A 24,914-nucleotide genomic window follows, 5' to 3' on the forward strand; every position below is an offset into this window, starting at 1 on the left:
GAAGATTTTACATAAAGAAACGACTCTAACTGATTGATATTTTCCAACCATCTACTATATGTACATCTTAATACACAAAGAAGTAGGGAGAAAAACATATGTTTTTTATCTTTGTCTCATGTGAAAAAAAAAAGTTAAGCCCAGAAAAGTATGCCTTTCATTCATCAAGGAGGGGAAGTGTTTTCAGGAGAGAGTTCTCTTTGGAGTCATAGTGTCACCACACTATCTATTTAAATTAAAAACAAAGGAGGGCTATTATTTGGTGAGAAGGCCATTAAAGTCAAACCTGGTTTCAGGGATTTTTTAAAAAGTATTGTCTGATACTGGCCTCATATTTAAAAATTGACTAACAATCGGGGCTGGCCCAGTGGCGCAGCGGTTAAGTGTGTGCGCTCCGCTGCGGCAGCCCGGGGTTCACAGGTTCGGATCTGGGCATGCACCAATGCACCGCTTTTCAAGCCATGCTGTGGCAGTGTCCAATATAAAGTAGAGGAAGATGGGCACAGATGTTAGCCCAGGGCTGGTCTTCCTCGGCAAAAAGAGGAGGATTGGCATGGATGTTAGCTCAGGGCTGATCTTCCTCACAAAAAGAAAAAAAAAAAAAGAAAGAAAGAAAAGAAAAAAAATTGACTAACAATAAACGCGGACAAAGTTAATATAATTATATCAGTCAAAATATAACTGTCTGGCAGATGACACAGATATAGTACTTAAGCATAATGGGCACCACATGACCGACCAAATTTCCCCAATACTGACATTAAACACATTGAATCGACAATAGAACGTGACCTCAAGTATTTTTTGGCAGACAATAAACTCGTATGGCTGATAAACTAAACTAAAATCCATGTGATATTACTAAAGAAAACAAAGAATATGTGTTTACCAGAAATCTCTCTCACTCTCCCAATAGACAGTTATATCCTAGACAGTTCCATCTTAATTGGCAAACCATGTCAATATCAATTCAACTGAGTTTATAATAGCTGAATATTTAAGATCTATGTCTAATGTAACAAGAATGAAATTGATTACTCATTACAAAATTTCTTTCATGTGCTCACATCTTTATAACTATATAAGAATACACAGAATCAATTTTATGACTAAAACTGAGAAAAGGTCAAAACCATAAACAAACAATAACACTTAAAGTTAAGGGAAAAAAGCAAAGAGTAACTAAATCTACAAACATTCAGAGGCATGCTTCTAGAGTCAGGGAACTACACATCCTGATCTAGGACAGCCCTAAGAAATGGATCTACTGAAAACATAAAACAACCACCACTGAAAGAAAAAGGGAAATCAAGACAGGAAAACAGTACCAAAGGGAAAGAAACGAGAACATACCAAATCTAGAACAGAGATTGCTGGCAGAGCAGTCTGCTGCAGGTAACAGAGAAGGAAAAAAAAAAGAAAGATGAAGTGTGAAAAAAAAAAGTTAAGTTTAGACCTGTATTCCGCCATCAGCACATTTGTTTGCTCTCATGCGTCATCTGTTTCTGAAGGACGACCCAAGGAGAAAAGTAAAGAACTACATACAGACTAATCTCTAGTATTCACAAATAGAAAAATGTCCACATGTATTAAACACTTGAGTTTCATTAAGATACATAGAAACTGAAAAAAGTAAAATTTCCCTTAGCTCTCTTATTTAGAAACTAAGATATTAATCTTAATATAATTAATGATAAATACAGATACTTTTAACTAAATTTACTTAAGAAACTTTCCAAATATCATAATTCATATTTGGCTTTGTAACATTCAGTGTTTTAAGCTTTTGGAAAAACCGATAGACCTTCAGTAAAAATTTTAGTCTTCACAGAAAAGAAATTATAGAGATATTACAATGCAGTTGCTAACGTTTCACTACTGCTGGGAGATGTGCACAACGATAAGTATTAATAGCGTCTACTTTTTTACCATAAACATCAGCTTCAGATTCTGAGTCTGAGCTGCAGTAACGGGGAAGCCATTCTTTCTTGTGTTCTGGGGTGGGCGATACAAGGCCATGAACAAGTTTAGCTTCCTCCGTGAATCCGCCTGCCAGGTGGCCACCAGTGGCCCTGGCCAGAGCAGAGGGAAAGGCACGCTGCAGGACACGCGCACAGCGCACGACATAGCTGTCTACTGTAAGTGTACTGTGTACTGCGAGCACTGTGATGGAGGCCAGACTTTTACCACACAGTGGAAACTGCTCAAAGAATTCTCATGCTAAAGCAATTAGTTATTAATCAACTGGTTGCTCTTTCAAATAAAATAGTCCTGGTGGTAAATACAGTTGTTCTTAAGAAAGTTTACTACTGATGACTTGGAGAATACTAATAAAATAATGAAACAGTTAACATTTAGGCCTTCATTTAAGAAACTTAAGTGTCTTAAGAGGGATTCCAGCTGAATTTTGGGCAAAGTTATCTATACATTTGGCTGAGAATATGTATATCATAAGAAGTGTGCGTGTGACATTTCAGGAAAATACTTCACAGAGCAAACAGAAGAGGGATCACACTGTGGCTCCATCTTCTTACTAATAATACCTAAGATTAAACTGCATCATGAGGTAGAAAGACTAAAATGTCTGACGTAACAGTTAACTGGTTTAGATCTCGAATACACACAGCATCAAATAAAAGCTGGAATTAGAAACAAAATCTAAAAGACAAAAAAGGACATGCTCTTGGCCATCTTTTCTCAGAATACTGCATTGTATATTAAAAAAACCACTAAAACTCAGTAACATGAAATGGGCAATAGCATTGTCTGCAAATCAATACTAATAAAGGCCTCTCTGTCAACGATTCTCTTGTAGGGTAACAAAGAATCATAAATTTGGCATTTTAACAATCTATTGCATTAAACCAATATAAATTTTATTTCTCTTATTTGACACAAAAAGAATGGAAGTTATTTTTGTCATATGGAGAAATATGAATGAATTCATAAGTTCTCAGTGTCTTTATACTACCACTGAAATATAATTGTTTATTAATTTAATAAATACCTGCTTCATCAACCTTATATCTACTATGAAGGGTATGTTTCTGGTAATGACACTAAAATCTTAACTCTGAAGTCCTGAACAGTCTCACTTGTTACGCACCATCAAGTGCTGATAATCAAGACCAGGGGTCAGCAAATGACCTGCCTCCTGTTTGTAAACAAAGTTTTACTGGCACACAGCACACCCACTGTTCACGTACTGTCTATGGTGGCCTTCACACTTCAACAGCAGAGCTAGCAGTTAAGACAGAGTCTAAATGGCCCACAAAGCCTAAGATATTTACTATCTGGCTGTTTAAGAAAAAATTTTGCCAACCCCTGATCAAGATTATTACCAATTATTAACAAAGTACAGATTATTTACTTGTTTTCTCAATTGAGGTGTTAATGAGGATAAATAAGAGTTTGCTAATTAAAACAATAAAGTTCTATTTGAATTGTATTTAATACTTTTAAATGACACGTCTCAAGAATGTTCAGACTTCTCATCCTGGTTCATGTCTGTAGCACGTCAGCTAACAGTAACACGTATCATAAAACATTATAAGCCTAGGGGCCTTTCCAATCCTTTGAGACCCTGGGCTTAGCTGCCTCCTCCCCAGCACGCGCAGGTGGGCGCAGGGACCACAGGTACCACGCCCAAGCACGCTCCCCCTTTACCCGTGCTCTTCGCTCGGCCTCGAGGCGCTGCATGATCAGCATGGTGTCCACATCGTCGTCTTCCTCTTCCTCATCGTCCTCGTCCTTCTGCTTAGACTCCTGGAGTCTCTTCTGGAACTGCCACTCCAGCATGAGTTTCCGCAGGCGGTCGTTCTCCTCGGCGGTGCGGTCAGGCTTGCTCTGCAGTTCTTGGATCTCTTTGCTCAGCATATCCACAATGTGCATCTGCTGCTGCTTCTCAAGCTTCTCCTTGGCGTCCCGCTTCCACGGGTCTGGAGACAGACTGTCCCCTGAGGAGAGCTCCTCTTTGCTGATTGTGATGTACTGTAAGTCTCTGCGCTCAATCGTGCGGGGCTGCTGCTGGGGCTGTAGTTCCCGAATGACTGTTTCCTGGGGCCTCTGGAGTGTGGAAGGCTTCTCCGGCTTCATCTGTTGGGCGGTCAGAGGCGGAAACTGAGTGGGGTTTAATGCTTGGGTGCGCATCTGGCCCAGTTTTCTCTCCTGCTCCCTCCGTTTTCTCTCCCGCTCCTCCTCTAGACGGGCCTTTTCCTTCTCATACCACCGCTGATGTTCTTCTCTCTTCTTCCGTTCTGCAGCAGCCACCTGAGCAGGCTGAGGTCCTATCTGACTGGCAGAAGGAGGGGGTGGGAGAGGCAAATCCATGGGAATTCCGTCAAAATCACTGGCATAGTGGACGGGAGGCGGAGGGGGTGGTGGGGGCAGGTCTGTTCGAATAGGCTGGGAGACAGCCACTGGCATGGGCTGCACAGCCGCTGGTGTCTTCCAGCGCCCAGGGCCGCTTTTGGTCAGAGTGGAAGCAGGGGTGCCCGCCTTGGAGGAGTGGTCCAGGTGCTCTTGGCTGGAGGTACTAGAGCCCATGGACGAGTTCTGATTTATCCACATCTCACTCTCAGCCTTGCGATCCATAACTGCCTCCATTTGATGCCGCTCGAGGTGATAAGCTTTATCTTCCCGAAGTTCCTCTTGGGAACGGGTAACACGCTGGAAAAAAAAAAAAGGAAAGCTATATTTCAGCCACTTATCAGAAGATATTACTAAAAATTCATAAACATTTATCTTCAGGGAGAAAGAAAAAATATTAGGAAAATTGTAAAATGAGTGTTCAGAATAGAGACTGAGACTGCCCTATAGCTCAGTGGCCATGTGGAGTAACAGTGCTTTTCAGTGAGTTTCTCTATCTGTTCAAAAGAAGGAAAAGCTGTACTTTCTTCTCCGCATTACTGGCAAAAAAACAAAATGCACAAAACCTCAGGTACTTCATCAACTGTGCCGTTCCTCATTCTCCTACAGCCCCTTGCACGCATCTCTACTGTGGTACCACTCACATAACTGATTTTAAAGGGATGAATGTATTTAGTCTAATTATGTGAAGAGCAACAAAAATTACTTCTCTGTAGTAAAATTCTAATTATTACTAAGAGTAATTATCAAATCTCAACCATCTGATCCATCCATGACTTTCTGAATTCTACCAGGTGACGACTGGCTTTACAAACACTTTGAAAGAGCTGTGTATAATAATGCAAGGACAAGCCACATGCATCCAAGCCATGTCTTAGAAAAGTATAAAACATAGCAATACAAATGTGTTGGACATAAACTTTTGTGTGTGTGTGTGAGAGAGAAATGAATACACTTTTATCAAAGGGCATGTATGAAAGCAGTCTAATCAAATAGAAATGCTTCACTATGATGTCCGAGTCAAACATTTTTTTTCTGCCCTATTAATAAGGAGAAATTGAAGATGGAAATCTGGAAAATAAACTGTTTCCCTTTCCTCAAAAAACCAACAACAAAAAAAATGAAATAATATTTGAAAAAACATTAGCCTGATAGAAAAAGAGAACATTTACTTCCAACATATTGCTGTAGCTTTACTATGTACACAGAAACAGTTTCTTGATTACTGGGCATACAATCTTCAGACCACATAAAAGTATTATTAAATTTCCTGCTATTTGTAGAACAGATACTTTTAAAGTATAAAATTTCAGGGTCCACGCCCTCAGATTTTACTCCTGATATTCCTCTCTGCTGCAGTATCTACTGACTCGAGTCATTCCTTTGCTTTCCTTGAAGACTTCATTTTAGCTCCTGGTGCTCACTCGCTCCATCTCTCCATCCCTCTTCCTGGTAAGTCCAATCATAACTCTCAGTCATTTCAGCATCCACATAAGAGACCCTTTAAAACACCCTGGCCTCTGTGTTTCCTGACTTCCTCCTCTAGTTATTATCTACGTAGGCTGTGAGACAGAAGCAATCAGCAGTTATCTGCTATAAATGTGGAGGCTTAATACTACTACTCCCATATATAAAACGTGTGGATTGCCTTGACATATGGGAAGCACATGTTCCTAAGGGCTAACAAAATATGCTAGAGGAAGCAGGGCATAAAATTACTTTATTGTTAAAGAGAAATTTGGAGAAAGGCCTCTTCTCACAGCCAACTCCAGCTTGCTACCGGAGCTGGTGGGGTGGGTGGAGGAGGGCATCTAACACTCCCGCAAAGACTGGGGGGCTGGAGGTAATCAGGACCGTCTAGGAAACAGCAGCATGGACCCATGGACGAGACAAGATGAAATCTTGTGAACAACCAACATCTGTGACCTGAGGATCACTTTCTGCCCTTAGAAAACAGGGCTCTCGCTCAACTTTATTCACACTGTCTCCTGCGAATGCAATCCTCTCTCCCTCTGTTTTCTCATCCTCCTAGGCTCAGCTCAAGTCCAATCTTCTGACCACTCTAATCCAAGAATGATTATCTCCCAGAATTCACTATCCAGGATACATATTTGTTACGTATCCTAGACTGTACCTATTTTTAAGCATACATTTAATTTCTTCTCCCAATCTTTCACAATGCGAAGTTATCATTCTAAAAAGAAAAACACACCTGATAATGTTCCCCCACTTAACTACCCGGATTGACATCCCCTTCTCTACTAACATGGATGAAACCCAAATTCCTTAGCTTGTCACATAAAGCCCTTCCATGTGGTTCCAACCTGCCTTTACAGCCTGGAATCCCACCACTCCCTCCCCCACCTGGGTTCCTGCCACACTGAACACTTGAGGTTCTTACTTGACCACACGTCTCCATGCCTTCTCCATCTGTCTGAAAAGCTCTTCTGTTTAGGCAGCTGTAATGTAAGGTGGGAGCCCGGTTCTAGTCACACCTAGACTGAAAGATAGCTCCGTCACTCAGCAGAGACCCAACTCTCTAGCAGCACTTACTATACTGTATGCAATTTATCTGTCTCATTTCCCAACCATACCATTAGCTTCACGGGCAGGGACTATGATTATCTCTGCATTCCCAGTGCTTGGGACACCTTCTGATATGAACAAAGTACAACATATATCATTTGGCTTCTCATTTCTCACTCCTAGAATCTGTGAACTTTGCCTTACAAATTTTAATTAAGGCTTAATATTACTAACATTTCATTAATCAAACATTAAGAGAACAGAAATCTCATTTCATGTTCAGTATTCTATCCTATCCCCTCTTTTCCTTAGTTAACCAAAAAACCATGGAAGAAAAAAAAAAGATGACGATAGCAGTGCTGTTCTACAGAAAACATCCACTGTGTCTCGGAAATCATTCAGCTTTTACTGTCACACTGGTCTATCTTTGAGGGCTGAGAGAAATGGACGGAACCCCTTCCCTCTAACCTGAGCTGCAACACTGGAGTGATCACTGTCGGTGTGCACGTGCGGCTTTTCCTCATAATCCGGCCACTGGTTTTGAGGAGGAGCCATCCGGTCCTGGGATTTGGAAGCCGGGAAGGTGAAATACTCTCTAGTGTACGTCTGAGTGGGGATGGGGTAGGCTTCAGGTCTAGGTGGAGGGGTCTGTTCCTGTAAAATGTGAAGAGGAAAGAAAGGTGAGCTTTTTGCAATTTGTATAACAGACTAATTTAATCTCCAACGACCTGTTTTAAAATATAGTATCTACATTTCAAAAACTGTGTTAAAAATTAAAAGTGTTTGATCTTATCCTGAGAATAATGAAAAGCATTTTATTTTGCCCAGACTTATTAATTCAAAGCTAATTTACCTACTATATTAAAAACAAAAAAATTAACTAATTAGGAATTATCAACAATGCTAATTTGTAGAGTGAAAATTGTATTAGGTAACTTAGGTACTCTAAGGGAAACCTAACAGGGTAGTAAAGACTGTTTTGCTCATCTCTCAGACCTCACTGCAGAGGTTCCCAGTAGAGACAGACGTGATCTTAGCTGTCGTTCCAGGGGCATATGCACTTTTCCCTCCAGGACTAGGAGGCTGATCTGGAAAGAGTCAGGAAAAGAAAGTTTACTATTAAATAAACAAACCAGATGTCACGTAAGAGTTCTCTGAGGGTAGTAACTGTGTGTTACGCATCTTCATACTGCAGTGAGGTGTCTAGCACAGAGATAAAAGGTAAGGCCATGACAGACGGGCTCATCAGACCCACTCCCACCTCTCGAATACTCAGAGCCCAGAGCTATGAAGTTTCATCTACAGACTAGGGACTGGCAAACATTTCTGGCAAGGGCCAGACAGCAAATATTTTAGGTTTGTGAACACTGTATCTGCTGCACATCCTCCTATTGCTGCTGCTTCTTGTTAACAACCCTTTAAAAGTATAAAAACCATCTGAGCTCCTGCTGGTAGTGTGCAACCCCTGCTAGACACATTATCAATGCACAATCAACCGAATCAAAAGTTTTCTAACTTAGTTCCTGTTAGAAGAACATTAGTTTTCATGTCTCTCATGAAAAACATAACCCAGTTAGCCAATATACGCCGGTAATATTTCATTTTAATAATTAAAAAACCAGAGTACCCCTCCTCACTTGTGATTGTGACCATGCATGTACTTATATGAGAACTCAAGACAAGAGAAGAAGAGCCACAGACACTCCTCTTACTTGCTACGTTGGGGCTGGAGCGGTGATCAGCTCTGTTCTTCATTAGTCTGTCATCGCCAGGTAATTTCTTTGGTTCACTATATTCTGCCCACGGCAGCTGAGGGCTCTCAGGTGACCCATTTTGAGCTGAATTATTATAGAGCTCAAAACCTTCACTCTTTGGTCGGGGTTTACCTGAGCCACGACGATCTGAAACTGAAATCAAAGTACATTCAAGATCTTCATCTGTTCAAGATTTTATTTTAAACATACTGTTTAGTTTTAAAAGAAAGATGAATCTACAAATATTTAAAATACCATAAGTAAGAACTTGTTTTTAGCAGAAGAAATAAGGTGATTTTTATAGAAGGGTAAAATCCAGAGAATCTTTAAAAAGTTTTCAAATAAAGCAACACTTAATTGGTACTGAAGGTAAAAGGTACTCTTTCAAAGCTTATTTTCTCATAAACTTACCTGCTTTAAGTAACAAAACTACTTTTAAAAGTAACGTTTTAAAACTGAAAGATAAAATAAATAAATAGACCTCCCTCACTTTTAAAAACATACATTAATTCTTTTAATCACTCAGTGTTGTCATCATCATGAACAGCCATTATTTGATGTGACTACTCATTCTTTACTTTTTAGTTTAATCATCTTGCTTGATGACCCCAATTTATTACCTACTTTTAACACTTTGCTTCTTTGATTTCTAACTCACCATCGGGTTTGCTTCTTTTAAATAACTGTAAACTAAGCAATTAGAAAACCAATACATTAAATATTATGTTATGAAAAAAGTAAAAACTATGCTGAGTCGAGGCCTATAATACAACACATGGTTTTGTTAAGATGCTCTTTTTATTTGTTTGTTTCAATGAACAGTAGGTCCAGGTTCTCAGATGCCTTTGTTGTTGTTTTGTTATTCTTAGCTCTCGACTTCAGGTTCTGGGCTTTGAAGTTCCCAGAATACTGACCTATGGAGAAGTGAGCTCTGTCAGAGCCAGACAGAGGCTACGCATATAACCAGCAAAGTAAATGTCAAGTATATCATGACTTAAAAGATAATGTGAGTCACAATGGTTTTTTCCTATGGTTTCTGAACTAATTTTTTAAAAAGCCCTAAACTTAAAAATTTTTTTCTGAAAAATTTTATGTAGCTATACAACCATGCTTCCCACCAACAAATTACGTTATTCAAGTAATTGAGCTTTTTATCTAAAATGAACTATATATAAAAAGATAATCATGTCCAACCTCAGCATATGCAGGACTGAAATAACTATTCATATACATATGTATAAATATTCCTTCACTAGAGAATTCTACTTGTTCTTTAAAGACTACATCCTGCGTTTGCCTATCAAAACTGAAAAGTCATTCATCTGTTCACTACTGACTGAGTGCCTCTATGTGCTGGGCATGTGGAAGCTCTCCAGCAGTCTGCCAGCCCTGTGGAGGTGAGGTTAAATGGCTCTTAGGGAGAGGAGAATCTAATGAATTGCCATTGTGACTCGAAGGTCAGTTGGCCCACACTGGAATTCTGATTACAGCAATTTAATTTATTAGCTAGTTATCTTAGGCACCTTGCTTAAGTGCTCTCATCCTCAATTTCCTTATGTTTAAAATTGAGATAATAGAAATAACAGTACCTACTCCATAAGGTTTTTCTGAATATTAAAAGAGGTCATGATTGTAAAATGCCTGGCATATAGTAAGTGATCAGTAAAGCTGTTATTGGTAGTAGCCAATAAAAGAGACACACTCCCTTCTTCACAACCAGTCCTTACTTCTTTGCATCATTGGGGATGGCTGATTGAGCAGGGTAGCAAGACCGTGATAAATCGCTCCTTGCTTTGCTACTTCTAGTGTTACCACAGAACTTGTTCTTGTCATGAGTTCTGCTGCCCTGGGAAGAGAGCATTACAAATGTAAGAAGTATGAAATACAGCACCTGTCACCACAATAGCCTGTGATCAGAGCAACTGACAGCATGTTCCACAGCCTCATCTGCTATTTTGAGTAATAGGCCCTACCTTCAGACAGATTACCTACTGCCCATTCCCTTCCTTTAAAAATTAACTATGCACACATCTCCTGCTAGCGTATTAAGAGCAGTAAGATGATATTCAGAAATTTCAGGGAATGCTGAGTATATTTTTCTAAGCTTCAAAAAAACTGTTCCAGACTAAAATGTATATTTATAATTTGCTAACAAAAGAAATGTCATGTACACTAAGAGTTTCACACTTAAAAAGGTAAGAGTAAGGGCACAGCTTTTTAGCATTATTTTTTGTCTTCTAATTCCAAAGTTTAACATGAAATACCCCTAAAGATGCTAATATAAGGTTTTAAACAAGTAAATAAATGATACCTTTCTTGAGAGAGTCCTACCAGACTTCGTCCATCTACACTGAGCAGCTGGTCACCTGCAGCTAGTCGTCCGTCCTGTGCACACCCAAAAGGCACGTGCGTGTGTTAGGAGGTGGAACAGCAGAGAGAGGTGGGAGGAAGAGGGAAGTCAATGATAAGTACACTACATAATTGTTTCTTCAACAAACTGTATAGAGGGTTTTATAGCTGAAAGTATCACGGAATATCTCAGGTCATTTGTTAAATATATAATACAGTAAAAATTTACATCTCTAAAAATTATACTAACCACATCTGCAGCACCTCCTTTCACAACAGACTTGACATAGATTCCAAGTTTATCCTGACCAGCGCCCTAAGCAAAAACAAGAAACACTACATTGAAAATACAATACTTAGAAATACAATACTCAGTAAAGTAAAACAAAACATGTATATAGAGAGATAAGATACCTGTAATGAAAGTCCTGGTTCTTGTTTTTACATGAAAATTAGAAATATAAAAACTATATTAATAGAATTAACACTATTCAGTAAATATAAAGAAACAGAAAATTTACATTATTTAGTTTCCAAATTAAGAAAAATTACTCCTAAAAAATCAATTATTAATAAATCAGCTGATGAGAAGACTAAAACCGACTTGGAATCCAAAAGTAGTTTAAGATTAGTCTGAACAACCACAAGTTAAGTGAACTAAAAACTACTCTCACGACATACATTATTAATCACTGTAATATGAAAGCAATTGACTATAGTAGTTTTGCATTCCAATATTTACCTATGTCCTCTTACACCCTTCTTCTTTTCATACATATTTTTTAAAATTTGAAACAAGAAAAAACTTGTGGCAAACCAGAAGAAGGACTTAGGTAGTAAGAGATTATGCAGAAAATACTCCGTATTGTTTCAAGTTAAAGATCATGTATTATAACTCCAAATAAATATTGAAGCCACAAGTTCCAATCCACATAGAATGCACCTCAGCTTCAATGCATGTTATATCATGGAAGGATAAGGAACTTCTGTGAGATGGATTTAAGTAATATATACAATTGCTTTACAGAATCACCAATATTCTACTCGGACATCAGAAATGCAACATAAAAGGCAAAATTTTGGATAATTTATTGGAACCACCAAAGGAAGCAATCATATGCATGACACCTCTCTTGGATATTGCTGCCAATACTCTACAACTGAGTATGTTTCTTAGTCACAACAACTTCACTTGTTATGAAATACAGTCATGTGCTGCATAGCAACATTTCAGTAACAACGGACTGCATATACTACAGTGGTCCCATAAGACTACTACCACAGAGCCTAGGTGTGAAGAAGGCTATACCATCGAGGTTTGTGTAAGCGCACTCTATGATATTCCCACAATGACAAAATCACCTAACGATACATTTCTCAGAACATACCCTCTTCATTAAGTGATGCATGACTGTACTGTGTCATAAAAGCAAAAAATATAAGAAGGTATCATAGAAAGTTATAAAGACAATGATTTCAACAAATGACTTAATTGAAACAAATTTTCTACAACATTCTGGAACTACATAATCTCCACTTGAAACTCTTCACTTTTCCCTTTAGTTAACAGGACAGGCTTAAAGAGGACCGTCTGGCTGACCAGCATTGCTGGGGCCTCCTCCCACTCTTCCTCAGGGAGAGTCCAGCATACAGCGCGGCCTTGTTCTGCGAGCCTAAAACCATCCATTAGGTACCTCATTCTGAAAACAGTATAAAATGTCTCAATTTAACAAAACAATTCAATTTTGGGAAGCAGTATGTTTCAAATTTCACGTGGTTCCATAATCTGGGAGCTGAGTTTATACAAGTCTCATACAAGGTAAAATCAAGTATTCTCTTGTGCAGCTCCTGACCCTCTCTGGCCTAGGTTTTCCGATCTGTTCGCCTCAGTCTCCTTCTCTGCATCCATCTATATGTCAGCAACTACCCTACCACCTCACTGCAGATCTCCTTCCCAGTCCCAGACACCCAACCTCCAACCTGATGCCCCTCAGAAATTATTGAGCACTTCCAACACAAACATCAAGTGCAACCTGTGGTCCCTGCCTGGATCCTTTTGCCACAAAAAAATATTATTGAGATAGTTGCAAAGCTTGTACTTTTTTGTAAATTTGAAATTTCACAATAAAAAAAATACAGCAGGTACTCAATAAATGACAACTTTCTGATTTCAGCATGTCACAAAAGAGCAACAAATATACCTTTTTCACTTATGCCAATATTGGATTTCCTTGAACCTAGGGACCTACGACAACTATGAGAAATTACATCTAAGCCCTCCACTGCCCCCATCAGTTAAACTGGGTATTCTCTCATAGACAACGTATCAGTGATTTTTCACATATTCCATACTTTTACCTAATCTATGATTAACTGTTTTATTCAACAACTCGGCTGTTTAAATGACAATTTCACTCCTTCAACATTCACTGAAGCCTCTACCTGTCCTGAGCTCCGCGGACACATCCGTGAACAAAACAGACACCCCCTGCCCTCAGGGAGCCTATGTTCTAGAGTAGTTTTCTTTGTAGCTGTCAATTAATAACTCTGACCTGGACACTGAAAATCTCTTTTTTTTCCTGCAAATGCTGCATGATATTTCCTTATCACTAATACCTTAGGCCAGATTTTTTAAAAAAGGTTCTAAAGTCTAGTTAGATTTTTTCTTCTGCTCTCTATTTGACTGATATAAGCAACGCTTACTTTCAGAATATCAGTTTTCTGTGTGAATGGCACTTACCTACATTTTCACACAGCATTATTTTTTGGCAATGTAATACTGTCTTCGTAATTTAGGTAATAAAAATCGTCCTTTTAAATGCGATAATCAATTACTACCATCTCTAACAGGAAAAATGTCTAGCAATAATACTAGTAATATAGTATTTTTAGTAACACTGATATAAACAATAAAATATCAAATATATATTTTAAAACTATAAATGAAGTGCTCCTCCCCCATTTCTGGTATGCAAAGATTACTATTAATAAAGAAAAATAATCTCATTTATTTAGACAAACTGTAATAAGAGAATTCTTTCTTCTTAAAAATAACAAAATAGAATGACATAAGAAAATTAAAAAAATACTGTTCTGCGTCTCTCTAATAAACCAAGAGCCTGCACACATACTTTGTGTAGCTTTTTTCTTATTCACAATTTTCACTCTAGGAAGATGTCTTTGTTTCATACACACAATAAATCGCAGTTTCACTGCATTATTACTGTATGTTTTCAACCCCTCCATTTAGACCAGTAATCACATACTGGAGGGTAACTACTAGGCTCTATTATTTTTTAATCACTGTACATTTTAGGCAACTAATACATAAGCTTAAATTCAGTAGACTCCATAGGAATTGCAAATAATATTTAAATAACTTGAAATCCTGTAAGTTTTAAATAGGTAATTTATTATACTATATGCCATGTGAATTTAGTAAGTCTAAGTTTACATATTCAAGTAAAACATCATGTAGTATAGATATTTGACAGCATCATTACCATCACATCTTTAAACAGGCAGAAGTTTACATTATAAATTTCAGAAAAATTCTGGCAAAATGAGAAAGCTCTCCTTATGACTGATCTGCTGGTCTCTCTTTGTCCAACCTGCCTTAGGAAATGTCCATTCCTGAAGCATACCTCCACCAATGCTCTCCTGACCCTGCCTGCTGCCTGTAAAGAAGCAGCAGCCTCCTGCACAGGGCACCACGCTCCCTGAACCTAAGTTCAAGTTTAAGCCTCTCCCACAACACGCTCTGCTCCATCCAGATCGTTCTTCCCGTGTCTCCCCATTCCATCCTGTTTCTATGTTCTGGCCTTTGTTTACGTAGTCGTTTCCACACAAAACATCTTTCTGATGCAATGTGTCTGCCAAAATCCTTTTATCACTCAATTCCTAGGTCACGTGCCAACCCACTCACCTTACCAACATCAGACAAGATAGAATCTCTTCCTCACTTATGTTCCCGTGGGATTTTCTTTGTTCCCTCTGAATGGTTACTCTGTCCTGCATTCCAGCTACTTGCACAGTCAGCTCCTCCCCCAACTCTCTTCCAGAGCAGCTTCCCAAGTCACTTCCTCATGAGGCTCCCACAACGTGGTCAACTCTTTACTTAAAAACCTACTAGGAGGAAGTCCAGAATCTTAATGAATACACTACTAGGTTAGGAAGCAGCTGATACACCCATTACATGTAAGTTGGTAACGTAACACTGATAACGTTGTAAAATGACTAGTTTAAGAAGTCAGAAACCCCAAGCACTTCTGACTATGGCACCACGTGTGCTGCTTTAGGAAGGGACACTCAAGTCCACTCCTGTCAGGTAACAGATGATAAGAAAAGCATAGTATTTAAGAAATGAGAGATATTATTTTATTACATGATGAGAATTTAAATTCTCAGTTACAATCTCTTCTTTTAATTCCAAGCAATTTCAATTTATAAATATACCTGCTTGTCACAAAAGGAAAGTCATTATCGGAGGAAATAAGGAGTTTGTGATTATTAAGAGACCACAATTCAAAAGAGCCATTAGTGTCTAAAAGGTCTATTTGAGGTTGGTCATAAAAATTGATGTTAATTAAGTCATCGACAATGCATGAAATATGAAATATGAAATCATGAAATATGATATTCTAAAAAGATACTTGGTGGGGGGTGGGGAGGGGCACAAATAAAGAATCTGGATCTAGAATATTCTAAGAGGTATCCAAACTTTGGTTGGCATTTGAATCTTCCAAATGTGGTCTCAACCTTGCATACTTACCTAGTAAACAGTCTCTATTTAACAGACTGCTCTGTTTATATTTCTGTAAACACGTTACCATCCCACTAACATTGTACCTTCCCCCACACACATTCCTTCTGTAGACTCACTGACTGGACTGAAAAGCCCTCCCCTCCTTCCACTCTGGTTCCCTCCCACCTCTGCTTATTTGAATCCTATCTCTACCTCATGTGCAGCTTGATGGATATAAACTGGCCATAAAAAATTGCAAATACAACTGTTGTCTGGAGAAATTACAGTTCCACTGGTAATTACTTTAGAAAAACAAAATTATAGACGAATACTTGGAGATGAAAGAATTCTAAGGAATTTCTAACTTGCTCTATATATACTTTACATATATATATATCAAATCAATATGGGTAGTTACTTTCACACCAAAACATCACAATCTCTGACCAGCTCTAAGATGACCCAATGTCTCAATCTGGCCATACCATCCGTGGCCTGGAATGTCCACCCTAACTGGGTAGACAGAAGAGTAAGTAAGCTCTGCTTCATCCCTGCTAACCGCCATTTTTATTGGGAATAAGTCAGCTCTTGTAAGGTACCTAGGCAAACTATCGTCTGTCAATTCCTTAACATTATGAAGTTCTCTCACTACCTGCCCCACTTTGTCTGAATAAAAATAAGAATGTTATAGACTATGATAAAAAAAATTGTACAAAAGTTTTATTAATTTCAGAACTATTAAACCACTTATGTTTTATTTCTAAACAATAATTCACAAACTAATCTAGCTTAGTAAGGTTGAAAAAGAAAATTTATTAAAATAATTCTATTAGTTCCTATTTTATTTATATATACACATATATACACACACACACACAACATTAAAATTCATTTTACGGTAATTCCACTCCTTTTCTATTTAAGAAAGGAAAATGGGGTCCAGAAGTTGTAACTTTTTGCTGCTACGTGTCAATGTATTCACATCTGTCACTAAAAGAACATAAATATGAGCTATATAAGCATTGACCAAAAGCCAATTACAGGAATAGAAAGAAATAGCTTTTCAGATGTTGGTGAAACCATATTAGACACTCTAAAACTGTGCTGTCTGATATGGCAGCCACCACGTCACATGTGGCTACTGAGCCCTCAAAATGTGGCTGGTCCAAATTGAAATATGTAGTAAGTAAAAAATATACCCAGATTTCAAAGACTTAGTATGGAAAAAAGAATTTAAAATATCTCATTAATGAATTATATTGACTACATGTTGAAATCATAATATTTTGGATATACTAACAAAACACATTATAAAAATTAACGTCAATTTTTCTTTTTTTTTTTTTAATGTAGCAAACAGAAAATTTAAAATTACCTATGTGGCTCACACATTCTGTTGAACAGCATTGCTCTAAAACTATAGGCTTCTCAGAGTATATGTTATTAGTAGCCACAAGTACTAACAATAAACTTACATTTATGCAGATAACTGGGTAAAAACAAGACCTTATCATAATATAATACATATGCCAAATTATACACCTCAATTTCCAAAATATGAGAACAGTAACCACAGCTATTAAAATTGAGAACACAATATAATAAATAAATATATAAAGGCTAAATAATTTTAAGAATTACCTGCCTAAAGGTACCTAAGCTGGTCTTTGAAAAGATATTATCGTATTTTTAGTCTATTTACTATTTGTAAAGTTAAAAGAATAAGCATAACCATTCAGAATTACCCATTCCTCATGTAACATTTCAAATTTCTTTTAAAAAAGGGTCTTCTGGAAAGCAATTATATGTTCCAAAGGCATCAGGCATGACAAATTTCACTAGATACAATTTTGGAATTGAATTCAACTTAAATATTAGAAGTGGAGGCACCTGACGAGAGTGACATGGCAGGACAGTGTCCAAACTGCTTGTTTTACATTTGTACCCTTCAACATAATTTCAGAGTATTAGAGAATGATGACCAAACATATATTAGCCAGGAAGTACAACAAAAGAAAGGCAAAAATCTAGATCCTCAGCCTTAAAAAAAAAAAAAAAAAGCAATTAAAATGAAATAAAGATCACTACAAGTGTGGTCTTAGTATATTTAATCTTAAAATGCATCTTGAAACTGCTTTTCTTTCCTTTAGACGGGAAAGAAGGGGATTTGAGAAGAAGGGAGTTAGAGAGGGAGGTGGGACTAATCAGGAAAGAAAGGGCGGAGGGGGAAAGAACATGAAGCAAAACTGTATCCGAATTTCATAGAAAAAGGTGCAAAAGAGAACGGCAGTCAGTTAACAAAAAGAGGTTCCCAAACAGAACGATAAAAGGCAGAAGTAACAGCCCAGCAGCTACACACTATACTTTCCCCAGAACTGAGCAAGAAACACGCACCTATCACTTAGTTGCTTTACGTATCCGATGAGAAATGGCTACAAGGAAAAGACCGCTCCAAAATGTCTTGTTTTCTCTAATTCTTCTAATGCACCTTTTGGGAAGACTTTGAAGTACCAGTACTCTCACCTCAAGCAGAGACTCAATAAGAAGGAAACTCTGCTTCACACATTCCAGTGGCAAACTCTGAGTGAGTGTGGGAGCATGATCTGATTAACAGCATAAAAACATCATTAAAACACAATCCAAAAAAAAAACAAAGCAGCAGCTGGAGGAAGAAAGCTACGCCAGCCCAGGCAGTGTGAATTCAGGCCTATTGTGTTCAGGCATGGAGATACAGTCTGGACTCTTCAGCTAGAGGTTTCAAAACAATAAGTAGCCTGGGATGACCTAGGAGCCAGTAATATTTAAAACTCATCAGGCACATTCAGTACACTGCTCTGCCCACTTGCTCCTTTCTCAGTGTGTGAAACTGCTTTACTTCTGGTCAGACAAGTAGTTCTGACTCATAATTCAGACTTGGGTTTAAAAAACACTGTAAAGCTCTTTTTGGTAGGAACTGCCTTAATTCTGAAACAATCGGTTTTAAAAGTCATTCTTCATACGCATCTACCCTCAGCAGCTTGAAGGTACCCAGTCACTACTCCCTAGCATTCACAGTGACATACACAAGTCTAAGCTTGACTTCTGTGAGCGAGGCTCCAGGGCCAGCTCTTGTTCATCTGTTTACGCTCCGCATAAAATACAAAACAAAAAATACTGCAACATCGATCTTTTCCCTCTCTCTAAAATGAAAGAAAGGAACTAGATAGGAGATTCTTAAGGTGGGTTTCGCAGATGGATCCCTGAAAATTGTATGCAAAATGTGGTGTGTATATGGATTTCACCAGGGCAAAGGTGTAGAGCTTTCCCGAGATTCTCAAAGTAGTCTGTAAATCAAAGGAGTTCGAGACCACTGGAGGCGGCCTCCATGCTTCCCTACACAGTTCATGCAAGTGTGCCCTGTGTGGGGGGTGAGACTTGACCCCCAAGCCCTGGCTGAGGGTGACCGGGTGAGGCTGGGGCAGTCTAAACCTTCGCCAGGCTCAGCTGCTCCACAGCCGATTCCTTTCACCCACGTACCCTACAAATATCACTATTTTCTATGTGTAGCACCACGGGAAATGATGATTCTGCTTTAGAGTATTAACATTTAACGTTCCTATTATATTATTTTAATATTGTAATTCAATTCAATATTTCAGTCAATCCAAGAAATTAGCGTTTAGGCCATTATTATAAAATAGGTAAAAAATGATTCATGTAACTTACTATTTTGCTTTTAGAGCAAAATATAAAATATTATTTCCAAAGTCATAAGAAAAACCATGTGGGCACTAAGTCATTTCATACAATTTAAAGGAAAGCTATTTTTGGCACTTCCACGGAAGAAACTCTGCAGTCACACTGGGTACTTTGGAGTTGATTTTAAAAAGGAACCAAGAATTTCCTGACTTCATTTCTTTGACTAGGTCTTTCTCACGTGGTTGCAGTAAGAATAATAAAGAATCCAAGAGTGAAGGTCTCAAAGTCTTCAAAGGACTAAATTATAGTTCATGTAAGGCACTTACTCTTCAAACAGTGAGAAGGTGGTACAGTAATAAACATTGTTTTCACCTTCTTCTTCTAAAGGCACAGGAATCTTATTTTGTGTTTTAAGCTAGCTAAATAAGATTTAAAAACTTAAAATCAGTATATAGTCTAAAAGCAAAACTAAAACATCTTTAAGACACTATTGAATTAACCATTCATTTTAAAAGCAACAGTAAAGTAACCCAAGTAGTTTTAAAATTGTCATTCTTAACCGTCACTTTTAGAAAAAATGTGCTTTAGAGAAAGCCTACACTAAAAACCACCTATGGTGGCCCAAAGCAAGTGACATCACAGATAGTCTCGGCAGACTACACAGCAGTAGTTACCATTATTTCAAGCAATTTTCACCATAATATAACCAGCAGGATTAAATTTATGGGTTTTTTCTTATATAAAAAGCATATAGGAGCCTTATATTTTTATGAACCTTAAGAATTTGCACCATTAAAATACAGAGCAACAAACATCTGGGTGTGTAATTACAAGCTACACTAAATGGTTGCTTTATGAGCAAGTTAATCATTCACAGGTCTAAACAAGTTCTAACAAAAGAAAAAGCATTCTTTAAAGATCACAGAGTTTGCACAAGAACATCCATCCCCAACAGCACCCTGAAGAAACTTACCACCGTTTCTGTTCTTCCAACAACGGAGAACCACATTTTGATCTCTACAAAAACTTCTCGAACTGAAAAAAACAATTGTCTACCTCTCTCGGTTTCAACAACAACCAACACAGCTGTTCTTTCAAGACTCAGATCACCACAACTCTGAGCTGGACGCTATTACACGGTATGGCATTTATCAACACGAACTAGAACCAACGTAACACTCAGACTCTTACGTAACCAGTCAGCTTTGATTTTCGTTCACTTTGTAATTTATTAAACTTAAAAAAAAAAAAAAGCTAGAAAAATAAAAAGGAGGGAATTGTTTATATTTTAAAATCTAAATTAAACAGGAAGCATTGTGTTGTCCCACAGATGAGTAAGAAGTAGCATACTCAACTTCCCCAAAAGCAACATTTTAAAAAGTAAACTGCACACACACCCTGTTCCAAATCATCTGGATTTCATAAAACTGAACCACAATGTGGAAGGGGCGTTAGGGAGCTTAACATCAAAACATCGTCCAGGCTCATGGCCGCTAAGCCACACCAATTAGGAAAAAATAAAAAAGGACTGGGCCAAACACAAAGACCACAACAGCGCATAGAAAAAAACCAACCACACAGACACGAGTCAGAGTTACTGGGGGTACAACTTTGCAGAGGCCTTCAGGTTCTTCTGCAGGGAAAATACAATACAGCAAGGAGACTACCAAAAACACAAACGGCAGGGGATGGGTCCTGTGATGACCCAGGCCCAGGCTCAGACCACTTCACACAGCCCCTACCCCTCGATCCTTGAGGTCATCCAACTATGATCGTCCTACTGAAGGCCTGGAAAAGGGAAGCAGTTTGCTCAGGGCTCCAAGGCTACCAAGTGGCAGAGACAGGACGTGCCTGTAGCTCAGGCATGTGACAATAGGAACCATGCTGTGCTGCAGCAAGAGGAGAGTGACAGCTCTCAACCGTGCTGAAGGTAAAATCCCCCTGTATACTACCTGCCTCGTACTTAAAATACATCCTTGAAACCTCTAAAACAAATCTCCTCTATTATTATAATTTATGAAGACCTATGCTACATATCAACTGCATAGTATTATTTTAGCAATGTCTATAAATTAAATGACTTTTGTTTTCTGTTGCTGAAGATTCCTTTCCAACTACCAAAGATATTACAAATAAGCTGGAGAAAAACGATTGCATTAAGCAATCAAGTACACAAGTGAACTGACAGATTCATGCCTCATTTCAAGAACAGACATCAATATACTATTTTTCATTTCTGAAAACCGCACAATGTCCTATTAATAGACCATTTTCTTTGAGTTATTTCCTCTATAGCCGACACCCAATTTTATCTCTGGCTCTAACCTTCTGAGTTCCACGCTCACATATTCAACTACCTACTAGATAACACATTCACTTATCTAGCTTAACAGGCATCCTAAATCTCAAATGGAACAATGTTCAAAACTGAACTCTTGATTCTCTCTCCGCCAAAATCTGCCCCTCTTCAGTAGCAGCCCTCCCTTCGGTAAAAATCACTTACACATGCCCAGTTGCTGAAGACAGAATCAGGATGCATTTTGATATTTCTTTCACCCACTATATCCAATTCATCAACCAATCTCAAAGTTGTCATTCAACAACCACGCATTAGCACCTGCCATGTACCAGAAACTGCTAACCCTGCAGCAGTGAACAAGACAAGGTGTCTGACCTCAAAGTGTCATATTACTCTACAACAAAACAAGCCTCCAGCTGGCTGACTTCCCTCCATCTCCACTGCCACTTCCCTATGCTAAGCCTCTATTACCTCCCATTTGGAAAACAAGTAATAGCTTGCTTCCTGGTCCCTTTGGTTGTACTTCTGAGACCCTCTAACCCATGCTCCATAAAGCGGTAAAAATAAACTTTCAAAATTGTACTCTGATCATACTACGCCTTTATCTGAACCCCTTCAATGGCTACTTATTTCACCTATAAGAAAATCCACAACTCCATCAAGCCCTCAGAGGTTTCTGTAAGTAAGTTCTACTGGGACACAGCACACTCCCTACGGCTGCTTTCACGCTCTGACTGCACAACTACACAGCTGCAGCACAGACCATACGGCCTGCAAAGCAGAAAATATTTGCAATCCAGCCACTTGCAGAAGCTTCCCATCCTTGTGCCTCTCCTCCCTCCCAAATACACCTCGAAGGGCTTCCCCTCAGGTACTGTGCTCCCGCCACACGGCTACAGCCTTTGCACACGTTCCCTCTTTTGAAATTCTCTGCCCACCATCTTTTCCCCAGTAACATTTCCTCACCCTCCAAGTTTCAGCTTAAAAGGCATTTTCTCAGGGAGGCACTCACTGATCTGCACTCTGTACTGAAGTTTAGACATTCAGTGAACATCCTTGAATAAACAATGACCTCTGACATCATTCACTCATTCATATTTTTTTGCCTTGTCCCTCAAAGGATCAAGGGCATATACGGATAAAGTAGCTGCCTGGGATTACAGATATCCTTGGTGGGAGAAGAAAAGTTCATGAGAGACAAGTGCATACTAAATCTCATCACATCTATTTTATAAGCTGATGAATAAACCACCTTAAACAAGGACTGAATCTGGAATCTCTTTCCAAAAACCTCTTTTACTATTACTTTTTCTCCATACTATTCACTGTGGAAAATATTTGAAAACACCAGAAACAAGAACAGAGTGACAACCCCCAACAAGTGGGAGAGGATGCCACCCCTCCCAGATTTGAAAAGGGAGGCGCGTACCCCCAGGAAAGGAGGGAGCAGTTCTCTGTAGCCAAGCTCCACCTCCTTCCTGGGGGCCTGCTGCATGTGAGTGGTGAGACAGGGGTAACAAACTGAGCAGGTGCTCACCTCTTATGGGTTCTCTGCTTTTTGGAGTGCCCTGTTCTGAGGGGGACCTGTGGCAGGCTGCTGCTGTGTGAGTGACATGGGAAGGGGGAGGGAAGGAGAGCATGTTTAATTCAGAAATCATGTATTAGCAGGTCTGGTGTAGATGTACACATCAGCAACGCTCCCCAATCTAGTTTCAGTTGGTAAAAAAGTTCACATTTTGATTTACATCTGTCTAACTTCCTGTGTTGTTATTATTCCCCATTAAGCCCCAATTCTATAATTCTATATCCCAATTACAAATACCATTAACACTGTTATTTTCCAGTTTTTTCTACAAATCTCCTTTTTAAATGTCTTAGTATAGGAAACAAGAAATAAATAGGGGCCAGCCTGGTGGCATAGCAGTTAAGTTTGCACGCTCCGCTTCAGCAGTCCAGGGTTCGCCAGTTCGGATCCTGGGTGCAGACCTGCCCACTGCTCATCAAGCCACGCTGACGCAGCATCCCACACAGAAGAACTAGAAGGACCTACAGCTATGTACTGGGGCTTTGGGGAGGGGAAAAAAAAAGAAAAAGAGGAAGATTGGCAACAGATGTTAGCTCAGGGCCAATCTTACTCAACAAAAGAAAAAAAAAGAAAGAAAGGCCTAGAGATTTAAAGACTAAAAAGTGAAAGTTATACTCTACTTTCACATAACAGGGACTCGACATTCTCCACTGGAACAAACACTATTTTAACAACCAGCTACTACTTTCACATCAAGTTCACTCTAATATGAGTAAAAGTAACAAAAGACCTAGTCTTTTTTGTGTGTGTGTGAGGAAGATCAGCCCTGGGCTAACACCTGCCAATCCTCCTCTTTTTGCTGAGGAAGACTGGCCCTGGGCTAACATCAGTGCCCATCTTCCTCCACTGTACATAGGACGCCGCCACAGCATGGCTTGACAAGCGGTGCAGCGGTGCGCGACTAGGATCCGAACCAGCGAACCCCGGGCCGCTGCAGCGGAGCGCGTGCACTTAACCGCTTGCGCCACCCGGCCAGCCCCTGAAAGACCTAGTCTTAACGCTACCATATACCCTGAAGCTAACCCGTGTGCTCCTAAATTGTGAGGCTAATGGACAGTAATTGTACTACCCTGATTTCTTATCACAAATTACAAACTCTTTTGTAATAGCAAGGATTCCAGAATCATTTACATTTTTATGACAAGACTACTTTCTCCTGACTACACAGAGAGCACACTTTTCTTCTGATGCTTCCTTGTCTGAATTCAAATGCAAAGAGACCCCACAGTAGCTCAGAGGGAGCTTCAAGCCCCACAGAAGAGAAGCAATCAGCAGAAGCTGGGGGAGGCAGAGGTGATCAAGTGCAGGGGACTACAAACAAGAAGCCAAGGACAGCTGTGTGGCCAGCAGCCATGGAGGTGGGTAAAGGCCGGCTGGAAGCAGCTCAATCAGCACTGGTTTGGTGAGGTCTGAGGAGTCCAGCTCCCCGCTCCGCCCCCCCCACCCCCCCTGCCTGACCACGGACCACAGGCAATTCCAAGACTCTGCCTGGCAGGCCTCAGGGGGAGACTCCCCCCCCACACGTGACCTGGGGCCCGGCTGCCACACTGTGGTCTCTGGAGGGGGCTGCAGTGAAGGACAGCCCAGGCTGCCACAATCAGCCATGCTTAT

The 24,914-nt window shown here is 39.3% G+C and overlaps 1 protein-coding gene across 9 annotated transcripts in view; it reads right to left on the reverse strand.

The window, feature by feature from the left end:
• AFDN (afadin, adherens junction formation factor) overlaps positions 1-24,914 on the reverse strand; it is a 141,558-nt gene that overhangs the window by 15,780 nt on the left and 100,864 nt on the right. For all 9 annotated transcript variants that reach the window (XM_087425015.1, XM_087425013.1, XM_087425012.1 and 6 more), the window contains 7 exons: positions 11,248-11,313; positions 10,960-11,033; positions 10,376-10,494; positions 8,607-8,801; positions 7,891-7,982; positions 7,363-7,548; positions 3,667-4,668 (listed from right to left, as the gene is read on the reverse strand). In XM_087425015.1, the coding sequence (XP_087281141.1) occupies positions 3,667-4,668; positions 7,363-7,548; positions 7,891-7,982; positions 8,607-8,801; positions 10,376-10,494; positions 10,960-11,033; positions 11,248-11,313 (1,734 nt within the window). The remainder of the gene's footprint in view (positions 1-3,666; positions 4,669-7,362; positions 7,549-7,890; positions 7,983-8,606; positions 8,802-10,375; positions 10,495-10,959; positions 11,034-11,247; positions 11,314-24,914) is intronic.

Source organism: Ceratotherium simum, chromosome 38 (genome assembly GCF_057802395.1).
Source record: "Ceratotherium simum simum isolate JZ-2026a chromosome 38, ASM5780239v1, whole genome shotgun sequence".
NCBI classification, from domain to species: Eukaryota; Metazoa; Chordata; class Mammalia; order Perissodactyla; family Rhinocerotidae; genus Ceratotherium; species Ceratotherium simum.